Source organism: Oryx dammah, unplaced genomic scaffold, assembly GCF_014754425.2.
Source record: "Oryx dammah isolate SB20612 unplaced genomic scaffold, SCBI_Odam_1.1 HiC_scaffold_16, whole genome shotgun sequence".
Classification (NCBI taxonomy): domain Eukaryota; kingdom Metazoa; phylum Chordata; class Mammalia; order Artiodactyla; family Bovidae; genus Oryx; species Oryx dammah.
Window position 1 is genome coordinate 51,967,663 of NW_024070200.1, and position 24,148 is coordinate 51,991,810.

A 24,148-nucleotide genomic window follows, 5' to 3' on the forward strand; every position below is an offset into this window, starting at 1 on the left:
TCGACTCTTTGCAACCTCATGGACTATAGCCTGCAAGGCCCCTCTGCCTGTGGGGATTCTCCAGGCAAGAATACTGGAGTGGGTTGCCATTTCCTTGTCCAGAGCACCTTCCCGACCCAGGAATCAAACTCACGTCTCATGCGTCTCCTGCATTGGCAGACAAATTGTTTACCCCTGAGCCACCTGGGAACACCCATATCACATGCAAAGAAATATGCATGTAGGCTGATGTATAAAGTTATGGCCAACCTAGACAGCATATTAAAAAGCAGAGACATTACTTTGCCAACAAAGGTCCATCTAATCAAGGTATGGTTTTTCCAGTAGTCATGTATGGATATGAGAGTTGGACTATAAAGAAAGCTGAGTGCCAAAGAATTGATGCTTTTGAACTGTGGTGCTGGAGAAGACTCTTGAGAGTCCCTTGGGCTGCAAGGAGATCCACCCAGTCCATCCTAAAGGAAATCAGTCCTGGGTGTTCATTGGAAGGACTGATGTTGAAGCTGAAACTCCAGTACTTTGACCACCTGATGCAGAGAGCTGACTCATTTGAAAAGACCCTGATGCTGCGAAAGATTGAGGGCCAGAGGAGAAGGGGACAACAGAGCATGAGATGGTTGGATGGCATCACCAACTCAATGGACATGGGTTTGGGTGAACTCTGGGAGTTGGTGATGGACAGAGAAGCCTGGAGTGCTGCAGTTCAAGGGGTCGCAAAGAGTCAGACACGACTGAGCAATTGAACTGAACTGATAATCATATACTTGATTAAAGTGAGAATATCAGTATCCCTCAGCTATTAGGTTTAAATCGTCTCTTAATATAAGAATGTTTAGTGTGATGGCTTATCTAGAATAATTTCATGAGTGGTATTAATGGTTATTTTGTGCTGGCCTTCAGTAACTGATGTGAGGACATATGGAAACAAGCAGAGTGATCCTTTGAGAAACAAACACCTAATCATATATCTAGGGAGTTTTGAAGAAGGTCTGGACTAAGGTAAAATATGTTGGTCTTTCTACCTTAGAGTAGTTTTAAAGAGGGACCTCCCCCATCTTACCCCAGGATAAGCCCAAAGGCAGCGGTTACGTTTCAACTTGGAAGGGGACTCATGTGATTCTCTATACACTTGAACCAACGTGGTCAACAGGGCAACTTGGAAGGGGACTCACATGATTCTCTACACACTTGAACCAATGTGGTCAACAGGGTGAGAGATTATAATCAAAGAAGACTCTCTGATTTTTCTTCCTGTACTAAAGGAGCAATAATCAGTAACTATTTCAGAAGGAGAACTCTGGTTTCATTCTAAGAGTTCCAGACACCACTGGACAAACTGAAGGCAGGACTACCCCAGAGAACAAATGGGCTTCACCTCCAGAGGGCACCTGATGCAGAAGAAATATCACCCCGCCACTGGAGCACAGCGCAGCCTGAGGGTAAACCTCGATATGAGCGGGCCCTTCCTTCTGAAGCTGTAGCCTGAGGGTCTGGGGCTTTGGAGCGACATTCTTTGTGGCATTTCTATTTGATATGAATATGTCTCTAATGCAACGTGGCTGGCTTCACAGAAGAGAAAGCTAAGGGAATGCTGGAATGCTCAAGAAGCTGTGTTTCCCAAGAACTTCCAGTGGAAAAGAGCTGATAGAGGTGGGACGCAGTTAACTCAGTTGATGCCACTGTAGTGACTTCTGTCCACTTATCCCTCAAAATGTAATGGCTGACCACACTGCTAAGTCTAGCTCCTGCCTCATCTTCCTGTCTCCACTTGACTTACATAAGAGAGCTGACACCTGGCTCTCTAAATGGGCCATGATGAGGGAAGACGGGGAGGCGAAAGGTCAAACCACTGAGGGCTGGAGGTCCTTGGCCCCAGAGATGAGATGTCACAGAATAGCCACCCAGAGTCTAAATGCCTCCTAAATTTGGGCTACTGTAGGGTGGGTGACATGACTGAAAAGCCCAAAGTACATCCATCTTATGGTGATTTTTGTCTCGCACAGCAAACCTGGATCAAACTCCAGGCCACACAGTTTCCTGGGAGACATGGCATCTGCACGCCCCCACGTCCGCCACGGGAGGAGTGAGGTCATGACCTACTCACCAACCGAAAGCAGATCTCCGAGGAGCTGGAGGATGGCCAGGATGGACTCCCGGTCTGAGGAGCTCTGCAATGAAAGCAGATCACCATCTTTAAGAAGAAAGGCAAGGGTACAGCCAACTGTGGAGAACTATAAAACCCAGAAATCCCACTCCTGGGCATATATGCAGAAAAGATGAAAACCCTAATTTGAAATGATAAATGCATCCCAATGTTCATTGCAGCACTATTTATAAAAGACAGAAGCAACCTGAATGTCCACTGACAGATGAATCACTAAATAAGATGTGGTGCATGCCTGCATGCTCAGCCACTTCAGTCGTGGCTGACTCTTTGCAACGCTATGGACTTTACTCTGCCAGGCTTCTCTGTCCATGGGATTCTCCAGGCAAGAATACTGGAATGGGTTGCTATGCCCTCCTCCAAGGGATTTTCCCGACCCAGGGGTCAAACCTGCATCTCCCAAGTTGCCTACATTGCAGGCAGATTCTTTACCACTCAGCCACAGGGGAAGCCCAAAGACGTGATACATATATACAGTGGAATATCACTCAATCATTAAAAATAAAGAAATAATGACATTTGTAGCAACATGGATGGACCTAGAGATTGTCATACTGAGTAAAATATGTCAGAGAAAGACAAAGACCATATGATATCACTTACATGTAGAACCTTTAAAAATGACACAGATAAACTTACTGACAACATAGAAATAGAGTCACAGATATGGAAGACAAACTCATGGTTACCAAAGGGGAAAAGTGGGTGGGGGAGAAGGAAACGGGAGTTTGGGATTGACATGTACATACCACTACATATAAAACAGGTAGTCAACAAGGACCTACTGTATAGCACAGGGAACTCTACTCAATATTCTCTAAGAACCTACATGGGAAAATGATTTGAAAAAGAATAGATGCACGTGTATGTATAACTGAATCACTTTGCCACATGCCTAAAACTAACAGGACACTATAAATCAACTATGCATGCTAAATAGCTTCAGCCATGTCTGACTCTATGCAACTCTATGGACTGTAACTCACTAGGTTCCTCTGTCCGTGGGATTCTCCAGGCAAGAATACTGGAGTGGGTTGCCATTCCCCGCTCTAGGGGATCTTCCCGACCCAGGGATCAAACCCACATCTCTTAAATCACCCACATTGGCAGTTGGGTTCTTTACCATTAGCGCCACCTGGGAAGCCCATACATCAACTATACTCTAACAGAAAATAAAACTTTTAAAAAGAAAGAAGGCAAAAGAAGGGAGGCGGCATGGTCAAGGGTATGCATGGGAATGGCAGCTTCCTTCTGCTGAGAAAGACTTTCTACAATAAGGAATGGCTGAAGGGAGACTCCCCTGGTGGTCTGGTGGTTAAGAACTCACCTTCCAATGCCAGGGACTTGAATTAGATCCCTGGTCTGGGAACTAAGAGCCTACATGCCTCAGGGCAACTACGCCCATGCGCCACAACTAGAAAGAGGACCACCTGCCACAAGTAAGACCCACAGCCGAATAGATAAATATTTTTTAAGAAAGAAATCATGGCATGGTTGCTCCTTAAATAATAACTGGAAAGGACTCACTGAGTGAAGCATCTCAGGGGCTCTATCTCCATATTTAGCCTTGAGAAACTAGCAACATCAGCAAAATGGGCAAAAGAAAACATTGATGGTTTAGGCAGAAAGGGCAAATGAAAAGGGGCTTTGTGGGCCAAGGTAGCAAAGCCTTCACTAATTTCAGGAGACTTACATTATTCTTCAATCCAGGGCAGAGAGCAGAAACCGAAATCCACTAACATGTTCAGATGGAAAGACTTCCCTGACTCACAAGGATGAAGTTTTGTTTTCCTAAGAGACACCTGGGGTAACAACACATCTCATGATATAGCTCTACGGGATATTTGCAATCCTTGACACGCTCCCCTTTGTTACACAGGAGAGAACACCAAGACTCAGAGGGAGGGAGGACTTAATCAAGACCTCTGTGGTGATCCACAAAGCCAAATCCAGAGTACAGCCCAGGCCAGGCTCCCAAAAATCGGCCCAGTGTCACTGCATGGTAATATGTTAATTTTCTAGCTCTTAAGATCTTCTTTACCTATAAGTTGCAAGTTTGCACCCATAAATAGCACCTCTCCAAAGCCCCCACTCTCCAACCCTGGTAAGTATCACTCTATTACACTCTCTGTTACTGCAAGTTCGGCTTTTTAGATTCCATGTGTCAGTGGTTGCACACAGTACTCATCTTTCTCTGACTTATCTCACTGCACCTAATGCCTTCAAGGTCCATCTGTGTTGCCGCAAATGGCAGGATATTCTTTTTCTCGTGACTGAATAATATTCCACTGTGCGTATATATATCTTCTTTATCCATTCATCTGTTGAGGGACACTTAGGTTGCTTCCATATCTTGGCTGTTACGAAAAATGCTACAGTGAACATGGGTGTGCAGATATCTCTTCCAGATACTGCTTTCAATTCTTTTGAATATAAAGCCAGGAGTCTTATCTTAACACCACTCACAAAAAAATTAACTCAAAATAGGTCAAAGGCTTAAATCTAGGACTTGAAATCATGAAGCTCCCGAAGAAATCACAGGAGAAAAAAAATCTCTGACATTAGTGTTGGCAATGTTTTCTTTGGTAAGACACCAAAAGCAGCTGAAATGAGATTAAAATAAACAAGTGAGACTACATTAAACTGAAGAGCTTTTGCACAACCAGGGAAACAATCAACAAAGAAAAGTCAACAGAATGGGAGGAAATACTGACACACGAGGGGCTTCCCTGGTGGCTCAGTGGTAAAGAATCCACCTGCCAATGCAGGAGACACTGGGTGGATCCCTGGGTTGGGAATATTCCCTGGAGGAGGGCATAGCAACCCACTCTAGTAGTCTTACCTGAGAAATCCCATGGACAGAGAAGCCTGGTGGGCTATAGTCCATGGGGTCGCAAAGAGTCAGACATGACTTAATGGCTAAATAACAACAATTAAGTTTTTTTTTTTTAATTTATTGGAGTATAGTTGCTTTACAATGTTGTGTTAGTTTCTGCTGTACAGCAAAGTGAATTAGCCATGCTGCTAAGTCGCTTCAGTCGTGTCCAACTCTGTGTGACCCCATAGACGGCTGCCCACCAGGCTTCCCGTCCCTGGAATTCTCCAGGCAAGAACACTGGAGTGGGCTGCCATTTCCTTCTCCAATGCATGAAAGTGAAAAGTGAAAGTGAAGTCGCTCAGTCGTGTCCGACGCTTAGGGACCCCATGGACTACAGCCCACCAGGCTCCTCCATCCATGGGATTTTCCAGGCAAGAGTGCTGGAGTGGGTTGCCAGTGCCTTCTCCATATATACATATCCTCTCTTTTTTGGATTTCCTTCCCATTTAGGTCACCACTGAACACTGATAAGATACTATTGTAAAGGTGTGTTTTTACACACCAAACAAGGCAAAAAAAAAAAAAAGGCCCATTATGGACAAAATACCAAAACTTAATACTTTAACTCATCTTCCAGGTGTGATGAGACACCTGGGACTCCCTGGGCATTTGAGGTTTATACACTTACCAAGGAAAAGACTTGGATTTGCTCTGGGAGCTTCTCCACAGGGAGCTGAGCCTAAAGAAGGCAGCCTCAGCATCACTTTTCTGATGCCTCCCATCACAGCTGCCCTGGACGCTAACAGAAGGCGTCACTCTGAGTCCCCTCCCACAGATGTCATGCACAGCTGTGCTCCCTGTCAGGGCTCCCTGTCCCCTCCCATCCTTTGGTCTCCCAAAATCTGGGAACAAGAACCAGGGATCAGGGAAGCCACCGATACATCATCCCAGGGAATTTGCTAGTCTTATAGGAGAGGTTCCCCCACATCCACGCACAATACTCTGGACACCATCAGGTTGTCCGACAGTTCATCTCCATTCTGACACTATCTACCCAGAGATAACATCAGATTCCAGAGGTTGAGGAGCCAGTCCTACAAGATCGCCCACCCTCACTTCAGACTCCAGTGGCAAGGCCAGGTTGTGACCCTTCCTTCTGGCCAACATACTTGTTATAAATCAGAGGTTCCAATGAGCCCCTCTAACTCAGGGTGTCAACCACAAATCTAGGTTGTTAATCTGTCCTTCCAGTTCACTGGCTATAAATTAAAGATTCCCATAATCGACCTCCTCCTTGGGTGTGATTAATTTGTTAAATCCTCTCCCTGAACTCAGAGAAACATTTCACTTTCTCGATTGCTAGTTTATTGTAAAACGATATAACTCAGGAACAGCCAGATGTAAGAGATGCCCAGGGCAAGGTCTGGGGAACTGGTACAGAGCTCGCATGCCTTCTCCAGGAACATCACTCTCCCAGCTCCTCCACCCGTTCTCCAACCTGGAACTCTCTAAACTTCATCTCCCAGGTTTCCTGTTTTCTTTCTTTTTTAATTTTGGGGGCAGGGGCACACCCACAGTATGTGGGGTCTTAGTTTTCTGAACCCACGCCCCTGCCTTGAAACGTGGAGTCTTAACCCCTGGACTGCCGAGGTAGTTCCCCTATCCTTACATAGTCTATAGATTCAGCTTCTGGCTCTTCTACCTTCCCTGGAGGTAAAGGGGACTTGGAGTGTGCTGGGGAGCCAGGAGGTCAGCCTGAAAGTCCCAACCCTCCAATCACACGGTCGGTTCTCCTGACAGTCAGCTTTCCATCCATAGCTGTGGTCCAAAAGTCAACCCATTAACTTAACAAGACAATTTTATTGCTCTCATCACTGAGGATATTTCAAGGGTTTGGGGAGCTCTGTGCCAGAAACAGGAGGAAGATCAAATATCTATTTCTTATTATAAATCACAAAATATCCAGCCCTTTGAAAATGGACCCAAAGATGGCTCATGGTTAAAAAAAGAAAAAACAAAGTCCCTTCTCCACAATGATGTGTCTGGACCCACCAGCAGAAACCCCCGTAACTGCTCTTCTTTCTGAAAAGAGGGAGGGGGATAAGCCATAAAAGCAAGGCTGGGCAATATCGTGTAACGTGGCATAAATGCAGGATTCATCAGTTAACTGTGAATCATGAGCAAAAAGGAAAATAAGAGAGGAAACAGGGTGATGAGAAAGGAGCAAAGAGAAAAGGGAGAGAGGAAAACCAATAAAGTGGAAACTGATTGAAGAGGGATAAAAAGATCCATGTTTAATTTCCTTTCATTCAATTATTCATGCATTTGTCCCACAAATGCTCCCTGGAAATCATGTATGTTCCAGTCACTGGGCTGGGATACAAACAGATGGGAACACATTCAGCCTTCACAGGGCTCGGGGCCTGGCTGAGACGAACAGCTGGCAAACAGTTAGGACCCAGGATGGTTAAGGACTGTGACAAAGGTAAATAGGGATGCTAGAAGAATTCAGGGATGGGGTGTGCAACCCAGCCAGGTCCATGAGTGATGCATCTGGAAAACTGGGCAGAAGTGGGGCAGGAGTGATGCTGAAAGCTCAGCTTCTCTGCACACCGGTGCTGAATCATCTCTCAGAGACAAGTTTTGAGTGAAGTAGAAGAGGATAGATTTACTGCTTTGCCATGCAAAGGGGGACACAGCGAGCTAATGCCCTCAAAACCATGTGTCCCCAGCTTGGGGAAGACAGTGAGGCGTTTTATAACAGTTGTTCAAAGAGGGTGTGATCAGCTCACGGGCATTCTTCTGATGGGCTGACAGTGAGGTAAGCAGGAGTCAGCATCAGCAGCCTTCGGGTCCAACCAGTCTGGGGTCTACATGCTTGTGGGCCGTCTGTCATCACCAATCATTAGCTTCTCCCACCTGGAGGGGGTTTCAGTATCTGCGTGCATGCTAAGTCACTCAGTTATTTTCCACTCTCTGTGACCCTAAGGACTGTAGCCTGCCAGGCTCCTCTGTCCATGGGATTCTCCAGGCAAGAATACTGGAGTGGGTTGCCATTTCCTCCTCCAGGGGATCTTGGTGACTCAGGGATAGAACCCACACCTCCTACGTCTCTTGCATTGGCAGGCAGGTTCTTTACCACGAGTGCCACTTGGGAAGCTCTTCAGTATCTGCAAATAGCTCAAAGATATTGTGCGTATCCCTTGATGGGGTAACAGGGCCTTGCCCCAAGGTGGCTCTTGACGGTTTGTTTCTCCCTGGTCTCACATCCCCTCCTTTCTCTCATTAACAACTACTTGAATCTGTCCCTTGGAACTCAGGGAAGGTCATGGAGGATAAATGAAGGCTGTTTCCTGTAACCAAAGAAATGGGAGACACAGTAAGGCCTTGTGCCTGGGAGCCCCACAGGGCCCTGCACTGTATCAAGGGGAATGTTCCAGCTATGCCACAGCCCTACTTACTCAGAGGGAAGCATGACAGAGTGTGGCAACCCTGGGGATGAAGCTGCTTCCAGGAGGAAGCAGATGGTGAAGGGAATTGTGAAAGTCTGTGGACAAGAACTAGGTCTCACTCATTTCTGCATTCCTGTGTCCTGAGGTGTAATAGATAATCGGTATATTTTATTGGATCCGTTTATCCAGCTAAGAGATTGCCCGCTCTTAGTTCAATGCCCACTAATGCTCCCTGAGAACAAGCACTCTCTCCTAGGCTTCTGCTGCACCTTCCAGCAGGGAGATAGATCTGGGCATACAGAATCTACTAAATCACCACCCCTAAATTGGTTTGACCTGTGGCCAACACAGTTGGCTGCACACACTCCAGTCGTTCTTTTATAATTGCTTCCCAGAAAATCCCATTTGTTTCAAGCCCGGGGCAGCAGGCTGCTGATGAAAGATACACACTCTACTTGTCCCCTGCCTGGGGAATGGGCTACAGTTCACCTCCTCTGTCTTTCTCCTTTTCCTATGATTGGTTGAGATGTGAGTATGATCCCAGATAGGGGCTTCCCCTGGTGGCTCAGCGGCAAAGAACCTGCCTGCAACTGCATGAGAATTTCTGCAATACAAGAGATGTGGGTTCGATCCCTGGGAGGGGAAGATCTCATGGAGCAGGAAATAGCAACCCACTCCAGTATTCTTGCCTGGGAAATCCCTTGGACAGAGGAGTCTCGTGGGCTACAGTCCATGGGGTCGAAAAGAGTCAGACATGATTTAGGGACTAAACCACCACACCACCATGAACCCAGATCTGGGTAAGGAAACTCAAACAGAAGTCAACTGAGAGATTCCAGAAAAGATTTTTCTCCAAGATTTAAAAAGACAAACCATGAAAAACAAAAACAAAGCAAAAAGACAAACACTCTGTTTCTTATTTGGGACACTGTTGTCTGAGGACACAACCCTGGGTCACTGGTGACATTGCTGAGCTGTGAACCAGCTCTATAAAACCACCTACCTTACACTTTCATTGTTGTTCAGCTGCTCAGCTGTGTCTGACTCCGCGACCCCGTGGACTGCAGCACGCCAGGTTTCCCTGTCCTTCATTGACTTTCAGGTATATGAAATGGTAAGCATCCTCACTTCTAAAAGCTATTTTCAATCAGGTAGTTTGTTATGAAGAAGGAGAGAAGAAAAATTTTACACCTCTGCTTGTCCTCTTCCAAATCATGAGTTAATAAACAGGAAAGAAATTGATTTCACAAACTATGGCCAGCCCCAGAGAATTCTGCTATTCCACCGGCACTGAGACAGTGCTGTCATAGAGATGTTTAGTTCATAATGTTCTCACTCAGCTCTGAGCTAGAATGAATCAGCACAATATTGTTTTTCTTTAAGTAAAAATTATGGCTATCAGTGGAGGGAAAAAACACTCCACCAAATCTCCACTGGCATTAATATATGCACTGCTATATTTACCAATAAATATTTTACACTATTTAGAAGAATAACACAAAACCATTATCTCACCCACAGTAATAATAAATGAGCAATTAAAGAAGGCAGGATGCGACATGCCTCCATTTTCCTTTAATGATCCTTTTAAATGAATCATTGAGTAATTCCCTGTTGTTTAAGACTTTCCTATAAAAAAAAAAAAAGATTTGCCAAGCTTTCTAGCAGAGGCAGGCAGCTGAAAGAACAAACAGTGTCTTTCACAGTCTGTGGGGTTTTGAACTATACTTTTCTGAAATACTGTTTTGAATTTGTTGCTCACTTGCTTTGAAATCTTTGTCTCCCTGTTGCCTTCCTCCTCCTGGCTCTCCATGAAGATATAAGACCCTTCACATCACTCAGCTTCAGGGGTTCATCTCCATCTATCCCCCCAACCCCAGTGCCAATTATATTGGCCACAAAGGACCAGTCACGGTGCCCCAAGCCCATATAGGCTCCTATGCCTTCAAAGTTTTGCTCACATTGCTTCTACTGATGGAGTATTATTTCTGTTTGTGAAGAGCATGAAACCTACTTGTATTTAGCCCATGAAACCTACTTGTACTTAGCCCATGAAACCTACTTGTATTTCAATTCCAAGCTCAAGTTCCCTTTCTACAGTTTTTCCATATTACCTACCTTCCTGGCACTCATTACCCAAAACTGCCACATGTCTGCATACGTTGGGCACTGTACAACTACCAGGCATGCCATTCGCAAGGACTACCACATAATCAATGCCCTCTAAAGTGGGATGGTGCAGTGGCCCAGCCTGTCCAAGAACAGAATTATTTGCTCTAAATACTTGATTTCTCACAATCCACTTTGCCCCTCCTTTTATTAGAATTCTTACTAAATCCTGGTTATTTTCTTGCCTCTGTGTTTTGGTTGTCTATTGCAGGGGTAACAAACCACCCTGACACCTATTGGATTAAAGCAATAGCCTTTTTATTTTCTCTCTTGATTTTGTGGACAGGGAATTTGGGCAGGGCTTAACTGGGAGAGTCTTCTACTTCCCATGGTGTTAACTAAGGCCACTGGGTGGCATTCAGCTGGCAAATGAAGTGGCTGGTCTGGAGGGTCTATGATGGCTTCATCTGTACGTCTGATACCTTGGCACAGATGGTTACTGTTTGGCAGGCTGAAGGACTGGGCTTATCGTGGACTATGAACCAGAATGCCTTCATGTGGCCTTTCCAACATGTTAGTATTAAGGGACTTGGACTTCTTACACAGCAGATCAAGCATCCCAAGAGAACTGAATAGACGTTGCAAGGCCTCTTTTGGCTTAGCCTCAGTTTAACCATCACCTCTGCTGCATCCTATTGGCCAGTCAGGTTACTGATGATAGCCCAGATTTGAGTGGATGGAATTACTCTCTACCTCTCAACTGGAGTAGAAAAAAAGTTGCAGCAATTTTTAATCTCCCACCCTCTCCTTAGACTTTGAGCTCCTCCAGAACAAGTATTTTACCTCATTCCCCATGTGGCATCTTACACAAAGTAGGTATTCAGTAAACATTCCAAATGTTATAAAATGGGATGAGATAGGATGGAAAATAATAGAATGGAATGGCTTGGGAAGGGATGGGATGGATGGGATAAAATGGAATGGAATGGGATATAATGGAATGGAATGGAATGGAAATAATATGAAATCTGCCAGAGCCTTGCTACCCTATTCTCTTTGATGACAGGATTTACCTCAAAGCATATTCCAGTGAGCACATCCTTACACAAATTTATGACAAGGTATACAGATCAACTTTTCTATGAATCCAGCAACCGAGCAAACAATTATAGGATGCCTACTATAGGATGCCTATTATGGCGCTAGTGGTTAAGAACCCACCTGCCAATACAAGATTCACACGCACACCCTAGGATCCCCTGGAGGAGGGCATGGCAACCCACTCTAGTATTCTTGCCTGGAGAATCCCGTGGACAGAGAAGGGATCACCAAGAGTAGGACATGACTGACGTGATGTAGTATCATGTGCCAAGACATGTGTTAATGAATAGGGAACATCAGTATCACCCCCAGATAATGCGGAGGGAAAAGAAGTGTCCTGTGCCCCTCTCTGAAATTTTCTCAAGTCTACACCCAACTTTACTGAACAGGGGGGACACAAAAGGCCATCCCCATCCCATTTTCTGTAACACCCCTGATATCACAGAAATAGAGCACTTACACTCTGCTCCTCTGTTCCCACAGATGGAAAGAATAAGCCCATGAAATTTTAATTCTTAATCTCTAAAGAATAAGACAGAACCTCTTCCAAATTCATGAGCCAAGAGCACAGGACACAGCTCTTAGCCCAAGAAAACCATATTGCCAAAAATAAATTTGTTCTTCAGTCACGCAGTTTGAACACTCACTAGAAATGGTCCATTGGCTAAAGAAAAGACATTATTAAATTTGGAGCTGGTAATGAGTGATGAAAGAGGGTACTGATCACAAACTTCAATGACTGAAAATGGTTATTATACCAGAAATGGTGACCAATAGCTCTCTGTCTTCACACAAGAAGAAACAGGAAGAAGTTGCATAGTTAGAAGTTTAGTTGGGGCAGAAGGGAAAACTTCCTGTCAAGGCTGAGACGAGTTTAAAAGAGGGAGAGTTGTTTTAAATGAGTATGGACTGAAATATCTACAAAAGTGTGAAAGAGTTAGTTGCTCAATCATGTCCGACTCTTTGTGACCCCATGGACTGTAGCCCCTGGGACTGAACACGGGTCTCTGACATTGCAGGTAGAGTCTGTACTGTCTGAGCCACCAGATGGTTATGAAGTAGTTTGTTTTTTATTTATTTATTTTAATTGGAGGATAATTACCAATTGTGATGGTTTTGCCATAAATCAACATGAATCGGCCATAGGCATACACCTGTCCCCTCCATCCTGAGCCCCCCACCCACCCCCTCCCTCCCCACCCCATCCCTCCAGGCTGTCACACAGCACTGGCTTTGAGTGCCCTGCTTCACACGTGAAACTCCCACTGGTTCTCTATTTTACATGTAATAATGTATACATGTAGCTTCATATATATACATATATATGTAGCTTCAATGCTATTCTCTCAAATCATCCCACCCTCTCCTTAGTTCTAATGAGGTGGATGAACCTAGAACCTATTATATGGAGTGAATTAAATCACAAAGAGAAAGATAAATATCATATACTAACACATATGTATGGAATCTAGAAAGATGGAACCGATGATCCCACATGCAGGGCAACAAAGGAGACACAGATGTAAAGAAATAGGAGTTTTCTCAACACAATGGATGTTGGGCTGGAAATAGAAAAAAAACGAGAAGCTTGCCATAATTACAGAAGCTGGGTGATGTGGTTTTATAATATTAAAAAATAAACATCATTACAAAATAGAATAAAGTGAAATGGTATGTAATGTTTTCTGTCTTAGGTGGACTCTTTAGAATGAACAAGCCATACAGAGGGCAGTAAGTCCAAAAGAGAAAAACAAATATACTATATTAAATTCATATATGTGGAATCGAGAAAAACTTTGTATATGATCTTATGTGCAAAGCAGAATCATAGACACAGGTGTAGAGAACAAAGGTATGGATACCAAGGGAGAAAGGAGGGGAAGGAAAGAATCAGGAGATTGGGACTGAAACATATAAACTATTGACACGATGTATAAAATAGATAACTAATGAGAATCCACTGTGTAGCCCAGGAAACTGTGTTTAATGTACTGTGGTGACCTGAATGGGAAGGAAGTCCAAAAGGGAGGGACTTATACATGTACATATATGTATATATATTAGCTCATTCACTTTGCTGTACAGTAAGAACTAACACACCATTGTAAAGCAACTATACTCCATTTAAAATTAATTTTTTATTATTATTTTTTTTTTACTTTACAATATTGTATTGGTTTTGCCACACATCAACATAAACATTTAAAAATACTTCACTACCGATAAAAGAATGAACAATCCCACTAGGATCTTTCCTCTTAATTCTTGGGCTCCAGAATTTGACGAATGCCCTAGTCATATGTTGGGTCTTACATAATTAATTGTTAAGAATACAGTGAAGAGGAACTAAAGGGCCTCTTGGTGAAAATGAAAGAAGAGAGTGAAAAAGCTGGCTTGAAACTCAACATTGAAAAAATGAAGATCATGGCATCTAGTCCCATCACTTCATAGCAAATAGAAGGGGAAACAATGGAAACAGTGACAGACTTTATTTTCTCGGCCTTCAAAATCACTGCAGATGGTAAGTGCAGCCATGAAATTAAAAGACCCTTGCTCCTTGGAAGAAAAGCTATGACCAACCTAGACAGCATATTAAAAAGAAGAGACATTACTTTCCCAACAAAGCTATGGCTTTTCCAGTAGTCATGTATGAATGTGAGAGTTGGACCATAGAGAAGGCTAAGCACCAAAGAATTGATGCTTTTGAACAGTGGTGGTGGAGAAGACTCTTGAGAGTCTTTTGGACTGCAAGGAGATCCAACCAGTCAATCCTAAAGGAAATCAGTCCTGAATATTCATCGGAAGGACTGATGCTGAAGCTGAAGCTCCGATACTTTGGCCACCTGATTTGAAGAACTGACTCACTGGAAAAGACCCTGATGCTGGGAAAGATTGAAGGCAGGAGGAGAAGAGGATGACAGAGAATGAGATGGTTAGATGAGATCACCAACTCAATGGACATAAGTTTGAGCAAGCTCCAGGAAATGATAGACAGGGAAGTCTGGCATGCTGCAGTCCATGGGGTTGCAAAGAGTTGGACATGACTAAGAAACTGACCAACAACAAAGAATACCAATGCTCTCCCTTCTAAGTAAAGGGGCACACCTGGTTCAGCCTCGGGTAAAGTTAGAATGCAGTCTATTTTTTATTTGGCAAATATTGTCAGGTACTTTGTACCAGGTACTGTGTTAGGTGCCAGGAATAACACTAATAGCATAAATATACACAGTCCCTGCCCTCATCAAACTTTCAAGCCAGTTAGAAAGGCAGATAGCTAAATAGTCACCCAAAGAAACATAGAATTGCAACTGAGGATAAGTACCCAAGTTTATTTTGTCATGTGACCATAAAATAAGGTTATTTCATGTGAATCAGTAAAGGATTTCCTTAAGAAATAACATACTTGTTTGTAAAGTGGAAATAGAAACACAGATGTATGGATACTAAGGGGAGAAAGAGGGTGGTGGGATGAATTGGGAGACTGGGATTGACATATATACACTATTGATACTATGTATAAAATTGATAACTAAAGGGGGCTTCCCAGGTGGTGCTAGTGGTAAAGAACCACCTTACCTGCCAATGCAGGTAGACATAAGAGATGCGGGTTCGATCCCTGTGTCAGGAAGATCCCCTGGAGGAGGGCACAGCAACCCATTCCAATATTCTTGCCTGGAGAATGCCATGGACAGAGGAGCTTGGCAGGCTGTAGTCCATAGGGTTGCAAAAAGCTGGACACAACTGAAGGGACTTAGGATGCACATGCAATGAGAACCCACTGTGTAGAACAGGGAATCCCACTCATTGCTCTGTGGTGACCTAAATGGGAAGGAAACCAAAAAAGAGGAAATATATGGATAGATATAGCTGACTCTCTTTGCTGTATAGTAGAAACCAGCACAACATTGTAAAGCAACTATGCTCCAATTTTAAAAAAAAGGAATAATAAAATTTTCCTTTTCCTTTTAAAAAAACAAGTAGCACTTAAGCTGACAGTGAAAGAATAAGCTAGCATTAACTAGAAGATTGGAGGGCAGAATGCTCAGGGCGAAACCAGGCAAATGAGAGTAGTGTACAGTGACATAGCTGGTAGAAACATGCAGAGATAAGGGAGATAAACAAGGCCAGTGAAGTTAGAGTAGAGAAAGGGACAGGGGTGTTTGAAGAATGTACTTCTAATTCAGATAGACCTTGATAATCAAAACCATTGTACAACTTACTTTCTTTCCTATGTTATTGGACTAATCACTGAACCCAGCTGAAGGATACAATTGAGTTAGAAATACCATAATGGATGCAAAATGCTTAGCTCTCTGCCTAAGTCACAATAGATATTCGATTGGCTGTTGGGGAATAAACATTGCCATGAGCATGCCTAACAAAATGTGAGTCGTCTAAAAACAGATCTGAAGATCTTTAGAAATGCATTTTCCTGGATCAATTTTACACCCAGATCACAGTGTTTTCAATTTAGCAGGATACTCTTCAGGAGGAGAGAAAAATAACCAAAACAAGTGAAAATGGTGAGGTTGTGTCCTCTGAAAAGAGACAGTTTATAATGCTATGCTCTGTCTATATCCAGCACACTTGTTGCGTTTGGTAAATAGTAAAGATTCTGAGTCATAATCATTACAACAGCAATCAACAGCATCACATCCTTGAGATGTTCTCTGATTTCTTTTGAGTGACAGTCAGTGGAGAGCAGACTTGTCTCCATTTCTAGGAAGGCTGTGAAGTCGCTCCAGAGCACAGCTGACAAACCAGAGCACAAAACTTGCAAGTTAGAATTAAGGATTGCTGAAAAGAAGTGCCAAACTGTTTTCAGCTTTTCTGAATGGATTCTAAACAGAGCTAGTAAGTAACATGTCCAGGTGCCTGTCACCCAGAGTTCAGTACCAAAGTGGAGGAAGCGAGTGCTCCTTCCTGTTCAACCAGCAGCTGCCACCCACTACCTTGATCCTCTGAATCCATCAATCTCCCAAGCACACAGGGAAGATTAAAAGCACGGGGACAGGGAGGCTCCATTCTGCCACTGAGAGGCCACAGAACCAAGCCATTTCCAAAAACACAAAGAAGAAGCCCTTTTCTGGGTCCTTCCACCCAGCTAGTTCTTAGCCAGCTGGTCTAAAGCACAGTCATGAAGCAACAGAAGTTGGACTCTGGGGTCCTCATGTCTCCCATTTCAGGGACCCCATCATTTTGTGGTCTTGCTCCACCACTTGGCTACTCTCTAACCTAGTGGGTAATGACCTTCCCCAACCCACTCTGAAAAGCTGCTTTTCAGAGGTATTCTGTAGTTTGAGAGTTAAGAACTAGGCATCGGGTTATGAACTGACATCCCATATAGCCCGTAATGGGGCTTCCCAGGTGGCGCAGGGGTAGAGAATCCACCTGCCGGTGCAGGAGACACAAGAGACTCAGGTTCGACCCCTGGGTCAGGAAGATCCCCTGGAGGAGGATATGGAACCCACTCCAGTACTTTTGCCTGGAAAACTCCATGGACAGAGGAGCCTGGCAATTACAGTCCATGGGGTCGCAAAGAGTCAGACCCAACTGAGCACACACGCACACAGCCCGCAATGCCGTGAGTATTACCACTGAGTGCCCACTTTGCTTCGGATATCACTTACTCCTTAATCCTGAAAACCATCTTGCAACTTGCACGCGGGATCTTAGTTCCCTGACCAGGGACCGAACCCAAAGCCCCTGCAGTTCTGCAGCGCTACCTCTGAGTCCTAACCACTGGACCACCAGGGAATTGCCTGAAATCATCTTGCAATTTTGATATTTTTATTCCTACTGTACTAGTGAGGAGACTGCGGCCAAAGGAATAACTTCCTTGATAGCAAGAGTAACCTTTCTTCTTATTTTCTGAGTTGAGTTTTGAAAGCTACTAAATTTGAAAAAAAAAAAATCACTTTCAAAGTCACTAAATTAATGTTTCTTTAGTGGAAACTCTCTGATTCTAGAGGCCAAACTGACAATTTTAAAACATGCCTGTAAGCGCTTTATCATACCTACGACCAAGAGGTGGGTTTCCCTCATAGCTCAGTTGATAAAGAATCTGCCTGCAATGCAGGAGACCCAGGTTCAATCCCTGGGTCAGGAAGATCCCCTGGAGAAGGAAATGGCAACCCACTCCAGTATTCTTGCCTGGAAAATCCCATGGACAGAGGAGCCTGGCAGGCTACAGTCAATGGGGGTCACAAGAGTTATATGCAACTTAGCAACTAAAGAGAGAGAAAGACCGAGAGGTAGAATCTATGGCCCATATTCTTGAATCTTGGCCAAGTGACTACTCTATCACCAAGAAGATTGTACCAGAAGTGACACTGCTTAACTTCCAAGGCTAAACCATAAAAAGTGATGGAATTCTACTTGGGTCACTGGGATCTTGGCATCTGGAGCCCTCACCCACCATGTGCAAACACTGAATCCCCGAAAGCAGCCATGATGTAAGGATGCCCACAGTACATGGAATGATCCACCTCCCATTGTTGTTGTTGTTATTTAGTCACCAAATTGTGTCTGACCCTTTGCAACCCCATGGACGGTAGCCCATCAGTTTCCTCTGTCCATGGGATTTCCCCAGCCAGAATAAAGGAGTCGGTTGTCATTTTCTTCCCCAGAGGAATCTTCCCAATCCAGGGATCAAACCCCTGTGTCTCTTGCATTGGCAGATGGATTCTTTACAACTGAGCCACCAGGGAAGCTGTGATAGACAGCCCCAATTTAAACAGCTTCATAGGGATCACTCAGCATCAGCTGTGACCTGTAGCAGCAAGAAATCTTGGCTCTCCAGATCAGTTGAACCTTCAGATAACTGCATCCCCAGACAGCTTCCAATACAACACACAACAGACACCAAGGAAGAACTACCCTGCCGAGTCCCTTCCAAACTGTGAGAAAAATGAAATGTTTACTTTAAGCCACTGATATTGGGATCATTCGTTATGCAGTAACAGTAACTGAAACATAAACCCGTCTGAAAAGTAGATCAATTAAAAAATACATTGAAAGTTTGATTTCTAAAAACCAGAATTTGGAATGGATGACAGTAAAAGAAAATGAGAAGGACCTAGACCTTTTAAACTGTGAAATATCACAAAGATTTTACAAGATCTCACTGATTTTTGTGAGAGACCACGTGACAGCACAGAAAACATCAGACGTGGAGACAGTAGACCTACTTCTCACCCAACTCTTCCTTGACGACTTTAGAGACATCGTTTACCTTCTCTGGCCTTTACTTGCTTTCCTCATTCTTCAACTAAGAGAACAAGAAGAGGTGACTTCTCAGGTCCCTCCCAACATTATGACCCTGTGGCATTCAATGATGTCAGACTGGGCCAAAGAGAATCTTCAGGCTAACAGGTTAACTTTCTAGTTTTGGTGCTGTGGGCCAAGAGTGGCTGCTTAAACGTGGATCGGACTGAAAATGAGAGATGACAGAGCGAGAGATGGCATCTGTTCGTTTTCTGGAAACACGCTCAAGGGTCTCAGAGGACAGATATGCCCTTGGAGACCTCAGGCAGTGCATAATGCACTCTCAAAGACATCGCTCAAGATCCAGAATCATCCAGAAAGAGGCCAGTGTTAACTTCAGGTCCAGGATCCCTGCTCTTGCCACTCCTGTGTGAGCCCTCCCTCCCACGACCTCTCCTCACTTTTGTGAACTTAAGACAGCACTCTGCCATTTAAAAAAAAAAAAAAAAAGCTCTTACATTTGGCATTTTTCCCAGGGAGAGATTCTTTCCCTTTCAGTTCACAGATGCCAACATCTGGGTGATGATGAATCCCAACACTTATCTCCCATTTTCACACTTTCCTTTTAATGTCCACTCTGCCCATTCTCCCTCAAAACCTTCCACTCTGCCAACTATCTTCTCTAAAGGATTGCCAATGAATTAGCTTACACTAAGGTCAGGTTTCTCAAACTCGATATTATTGATACTTGGGGCCAGATAATTATTTGTTGAGGTGAAGATGGAGTGCCAACTTGTGCTGTAGGATTTTTTTTAGATTTATTTATTTATCTACGGCTGCTCTGGGTTTTGTTGCTGTACGTGGGCTTTCTCTAGTTGCAGCAACTGGGGACTCCTCTCTAGTTGCGGTGTACAGGCTTCTTAATGCAGTGGTTTCTCTTGCTGCACAGCACGGGCTCTAGGGCACAGAGGTCCAATAGCTGTGGTGCATGGGTTTAGCCATCTCTTGGCATGTGGGATCTCCCTGGACCAGGGATCAAACCCATGTCCCCTGCATTGGCAGGTAGATTCTTTAACACTGAGCCACCAGGGAAGCCCCCGTATTTTTCAGTTTTAAGTGGGTTTCATAACAACAAGAGATAAAGGGTTTTTAACAAACACAGTAACAAATGGGCATCTAATTGGTAGGAAACATTATCCTGTACACATAACTTTTTGTGTATCCTCAAAATACATACCATTTACAGAGAGAACCATTGCTGCACAGCACAAGAGTATCTGAAGAGGCTAAATCAGAGTCAGGCTGTTTAACAGACAAATTGTTTATATATATACTCTAAATGAAAACAGATAAAAGAGACACCTCAAGGCTGAGGGAGTTTCACCAGACCCCTCTCCCACAATATGCATTTCTGAGATAGGATGGCACAAGGTGTGTCATCCCTGGCCATAAAACAATCGACACAAATACTGGTTTGTTGATCCATTATTAGCCCAACGTTTGAGAAAAGAAAAAAAGTTAGTCATAGGCAGAACTGGTTCCATCAACAGCAAAGGGAAAAAAAAAAAAGAAGTCTGCCAATTGCAGTTTATCTCTTCCTGCCACTTGGGGACCTCTGGCCTTCCTACCTGTTACCCTCTCACTTCTCAGCACATGGAATTTTCCCAGACCAGGGATCAAACCTGTGTCTCCTGCACTGGCAGGCAGACTGTTCACCACTCTGCCACCAGAGGACTCTCATTTACCTTTCAGTTCAGTTCAGTTCAGTTCAGTCGCTCAGTCGTGTCTGACTCTTTGCGACCCCATGAGTCATGGCACGCCAGGCCTCCCTGTCCATCACCAACTCCGGAGTTCACTCAAACTCACATCCATCGAGTCAGTGATGCCATCCAGCCATCTAATCCTCTGTCGTCCCCTTCTCCTCCGGCCCCCAATCCCTCCCAGCATCAGAGTCTTTTCCAATGAGTCAACTCTTCGCATGAGGTGGCGAAAGTACTGGAGTCTCAGCTTTAGCATCATTCCTTCCAAAGAACACCCAGGACTGATCTCCTTCAGAATGGACTGGTTGGATCTCCCTGCAGTCCAAGGGACTCTCAACAGTCTTCTCCAACACCACAGTTCAAAAGCATCAATTCTTCGGTGCTCAGCCTTCTTCACAGTCCAACTCTCACATCCATACATGACCACTGGAAAAACCATAGCCTTGACTAGGTACTGTTAATGTGTCACGCATGCAAATGGAACAGTGGAAATGTGCACTAAAGTGGGGGCTTTAACTGCCATGTTGGCAGAGTTGCCTTCTACCCTACCAGCTCAAAAGTTCAATCTGTTTTCATTTAGAGTATATATATTAAAAATTTGTCTGTTAAACTCATTGCAGCAAGGGGGCACTCTTTCTGTCCCCTTCTGATGTCTATGTCAAAAAGCTTTCCCTAGCTCTATTATACTTTAATAAAACTTTGCTGCACAAAAAGCTCCAAGTAGTCAAGCCTCATCTCTGACCCCAGATGGAAATCCTCCTTCTGGAGGTCACGAATCCCAGTGTAACACACAGCTCACAGAAGCAACTGAGACCGCATGCCACAACCACTGAGCCCACGTGCCCCAGAGCCCGTGCTCCACAACAAAGGAAATCACTGCAATGAGAAGCCCTCACACTGCAATGAATAGAAGCCCCCGCTCGCTGCGACCAGAGAAGCATAAATGACACACTTTCTGGCAACCACAGCCATTGTTATGAACACGTTGCACAAATTTTCTAGAACTAAACAGTCACTTGTACTCTCCTTTTTTTACTTTTTTAAAGTTGAAACATTCGGTGGTGCGGGTAAACTCCATTTAAGTTTATAACCTGTGCCACAGCAAGGAATGGTGATGTTACTTACTCAACTTTAATAACTGATAGTTGAATAATTGAGAAAAGAAAAAATTTTTTAATTTAAATATTCAACTTTAATAAAAATATGAATACTTTAATAATTATGGACAAAAGTTGTTCAAGAGGAGCTACAGAGGATGTGGGATGGTACAGGACCCAATTGTAAACTTTCTTAAAAGTGCATCATCAGATGTTCAGCAGCATCCCTGGTTTGTACCCACTGGATGCCAATGTGTAGCCCACCCAACTCCCCCTCCCCTTAGTTGTGAAAACTGAACAACACTGTCAAATTCAAAACTGGCCCTGGTCAAGAACCACTCTACTAATGAATTAGTGGCTAATTCCTATGTAACACAATATCCCTCCCAGTATATCTAATGAGAATAACATAAACCAAAGAAATAAAGCTTTTCTTATTTCAAGGATCAGTGAAAAGCCAAGTCACAGAGAAACATAGGGTCCTGGATCCTTTTGGTCATCCCACAAATTACTTCTCCCAGACAACTATCTGCTTTCTTCTTGCATTCACAGCCAGCACTAGAGTTCTGGATCAGAGGTAAGATTAATCAGATACATAAACACACACATACACACACTTGGTTAAATTGCAAGCTAGTTGAATTTAGCAGATTTCATTCTATAGTGGATGCCACCAGCTACTCACCTGCTGGGAACTAAGACAGTCAATCAAGAATTAAAATAAAGGCATGGCTTTGCTCTCACATGGGACATTACATCTATTTTTGAATGATTAATAATTATCCTCTGTGTAAAATGGTTGATTCTGTTATACTGAAAAAGAACACCCAGTGCATTCTAATAGGTAAAAAGTAAGATTTCTTCTTTGTTTTATTTCCAATATTTTTCCTGATTTGCCCGTGGTTGGCTCCAAACAGGAAACTAACATAATCAGAAGACATGTTGGGTTGTAAATATGCCAGGGAGGCCGTTGTAAACAAGCCAATAAGGTCTCAGCTCTCATAGCTCCCTCAGTCTATGAAAAGTTTGCTTAACTAAAGTTTGGTCTGAGTAAAATTAGTAGACATAATAGTTATATGTCCCAACTCCTTTCATTCTGCTGTGTAAGTATAAATTTCTTCTTCATCTCTAGTAGATGAACTCTTTGGCTTAAAGAGATAAGAAAAAGGCATATGGATGAGTTAGCATAAGCTATATAAAAACACCCTGCCTCCATTAATAAAAATAAGGCCCAAATCTGTAAGTTCAGCTTGTAAGGATGGGTTGGGGGCCATCACGTGGAGAGGAGCAACTGCAACTCTAAGAGTAATTCTCTTGCTCATGGGTATTCACCTCCCTCCCAAGCTGCTGGGATAGCATATTCCAGAATCAGGACCTAGACTGTGCGCACAACTCCAGCAGTTGTATTAAAGGAAGAGGAAGTAGATTTGGCAGATGGCTAGCTGGGCTCTGGCAGACTGCAGTCTCCTCATCCTCCGCTACGGTCTCCCAATAGGTATGATCTCCCATCATGCCCTTGGCTGGCCTCCTGCTAGTGGACGCCATCTTTCCCTCCACTCTGTCTACACTTGCTAACTATAGACCAAAATAAGCAAGATCAGGAGACATTGGATATTCCATCCTGCATCAAAGGCAATTTTCCAATTCTTAGTTCCTGTGTGAGGACCCACCCCACTCATGAAAGGTTGACTCTGGTTTCCAGTACACCTTTCGCGAAGAACCAAAAGTTCAAACTCAATGATAAGCACATTTTTTATAAGAAAAAATAGAAACAGTAACAACAAGAAGGAGTCAGTATATCAAACAACTTATGACCAAAGTTGAAATCACAAAGTCCTTACACTTCTGGGTGAGTTACAGCATAGAAAATAGTCATCAACAGCTAAAAGCAAAAATACCAAAGGCTGAACATTAAGAATTCCAGTAGGGATTTCACTGGTGGTCCAGTAATTAAGACTCCACCCTGCAAGGCAGGGAACTTGGGTTCAATCCCTGATCGGGGAATTAAGACCCCACATGCCGAGGGGCAACTAAGCCCATGTATCATAACTAAAGAGTCCCTGAGTAGCAAGGAAAGATCCTGCATGACACAGCAAACATCCCACATGCCACAACTAAGACTCAATGCAGCCAAATAAATAAATATTAAAAAAAAAAAAGAATTCCAGTAGTTGTTTCCTTATTTGGAGGCCAGAGTGCTGGTGAGCACCTCAGAAAATGCCTGTCTATACTCAGCTTTAAGTTTCTGTGAAAAGCCATTACTCATCCTATCTAAATAGCATACCCTCTTCATCACAGGAGGCACTTCTCAGGATTTCAAGCTACGTCATGATGAGCCTGTTGGACCAGCTGCCCCAGGCCAGACACCTCTGAGGAACCTCAACTGTGGTTTCCATCCTAGTCATTCTCATCTTCAAAGCAAAATGCTTCCAACCAAATAT

General features: G+C 43.8%; 1 protein-coding gene across 1 annotated transcript in view; it reads right to left on the reverse strand.

Annotated features, from left to right (window-relative positions):
• Positions 1–24,148, reverse strand: part of AGBL1 (AGBL carboxypeptidase 1) — a 411,763-nt gene that overhangs the window by 337,659 nt on the left and 49,956 nt on the right. The window contains exon 2 of the mRNA XM_040257131.1: positions 2,105–2,168. Within this exon, the coding sequence (XP_040113065.1) occupies positions 2,105–2,168 (64 nt within the window). The remainder of the gene's footprint in view (positions 1–2,104; positions 2,169–24,148) is intronic.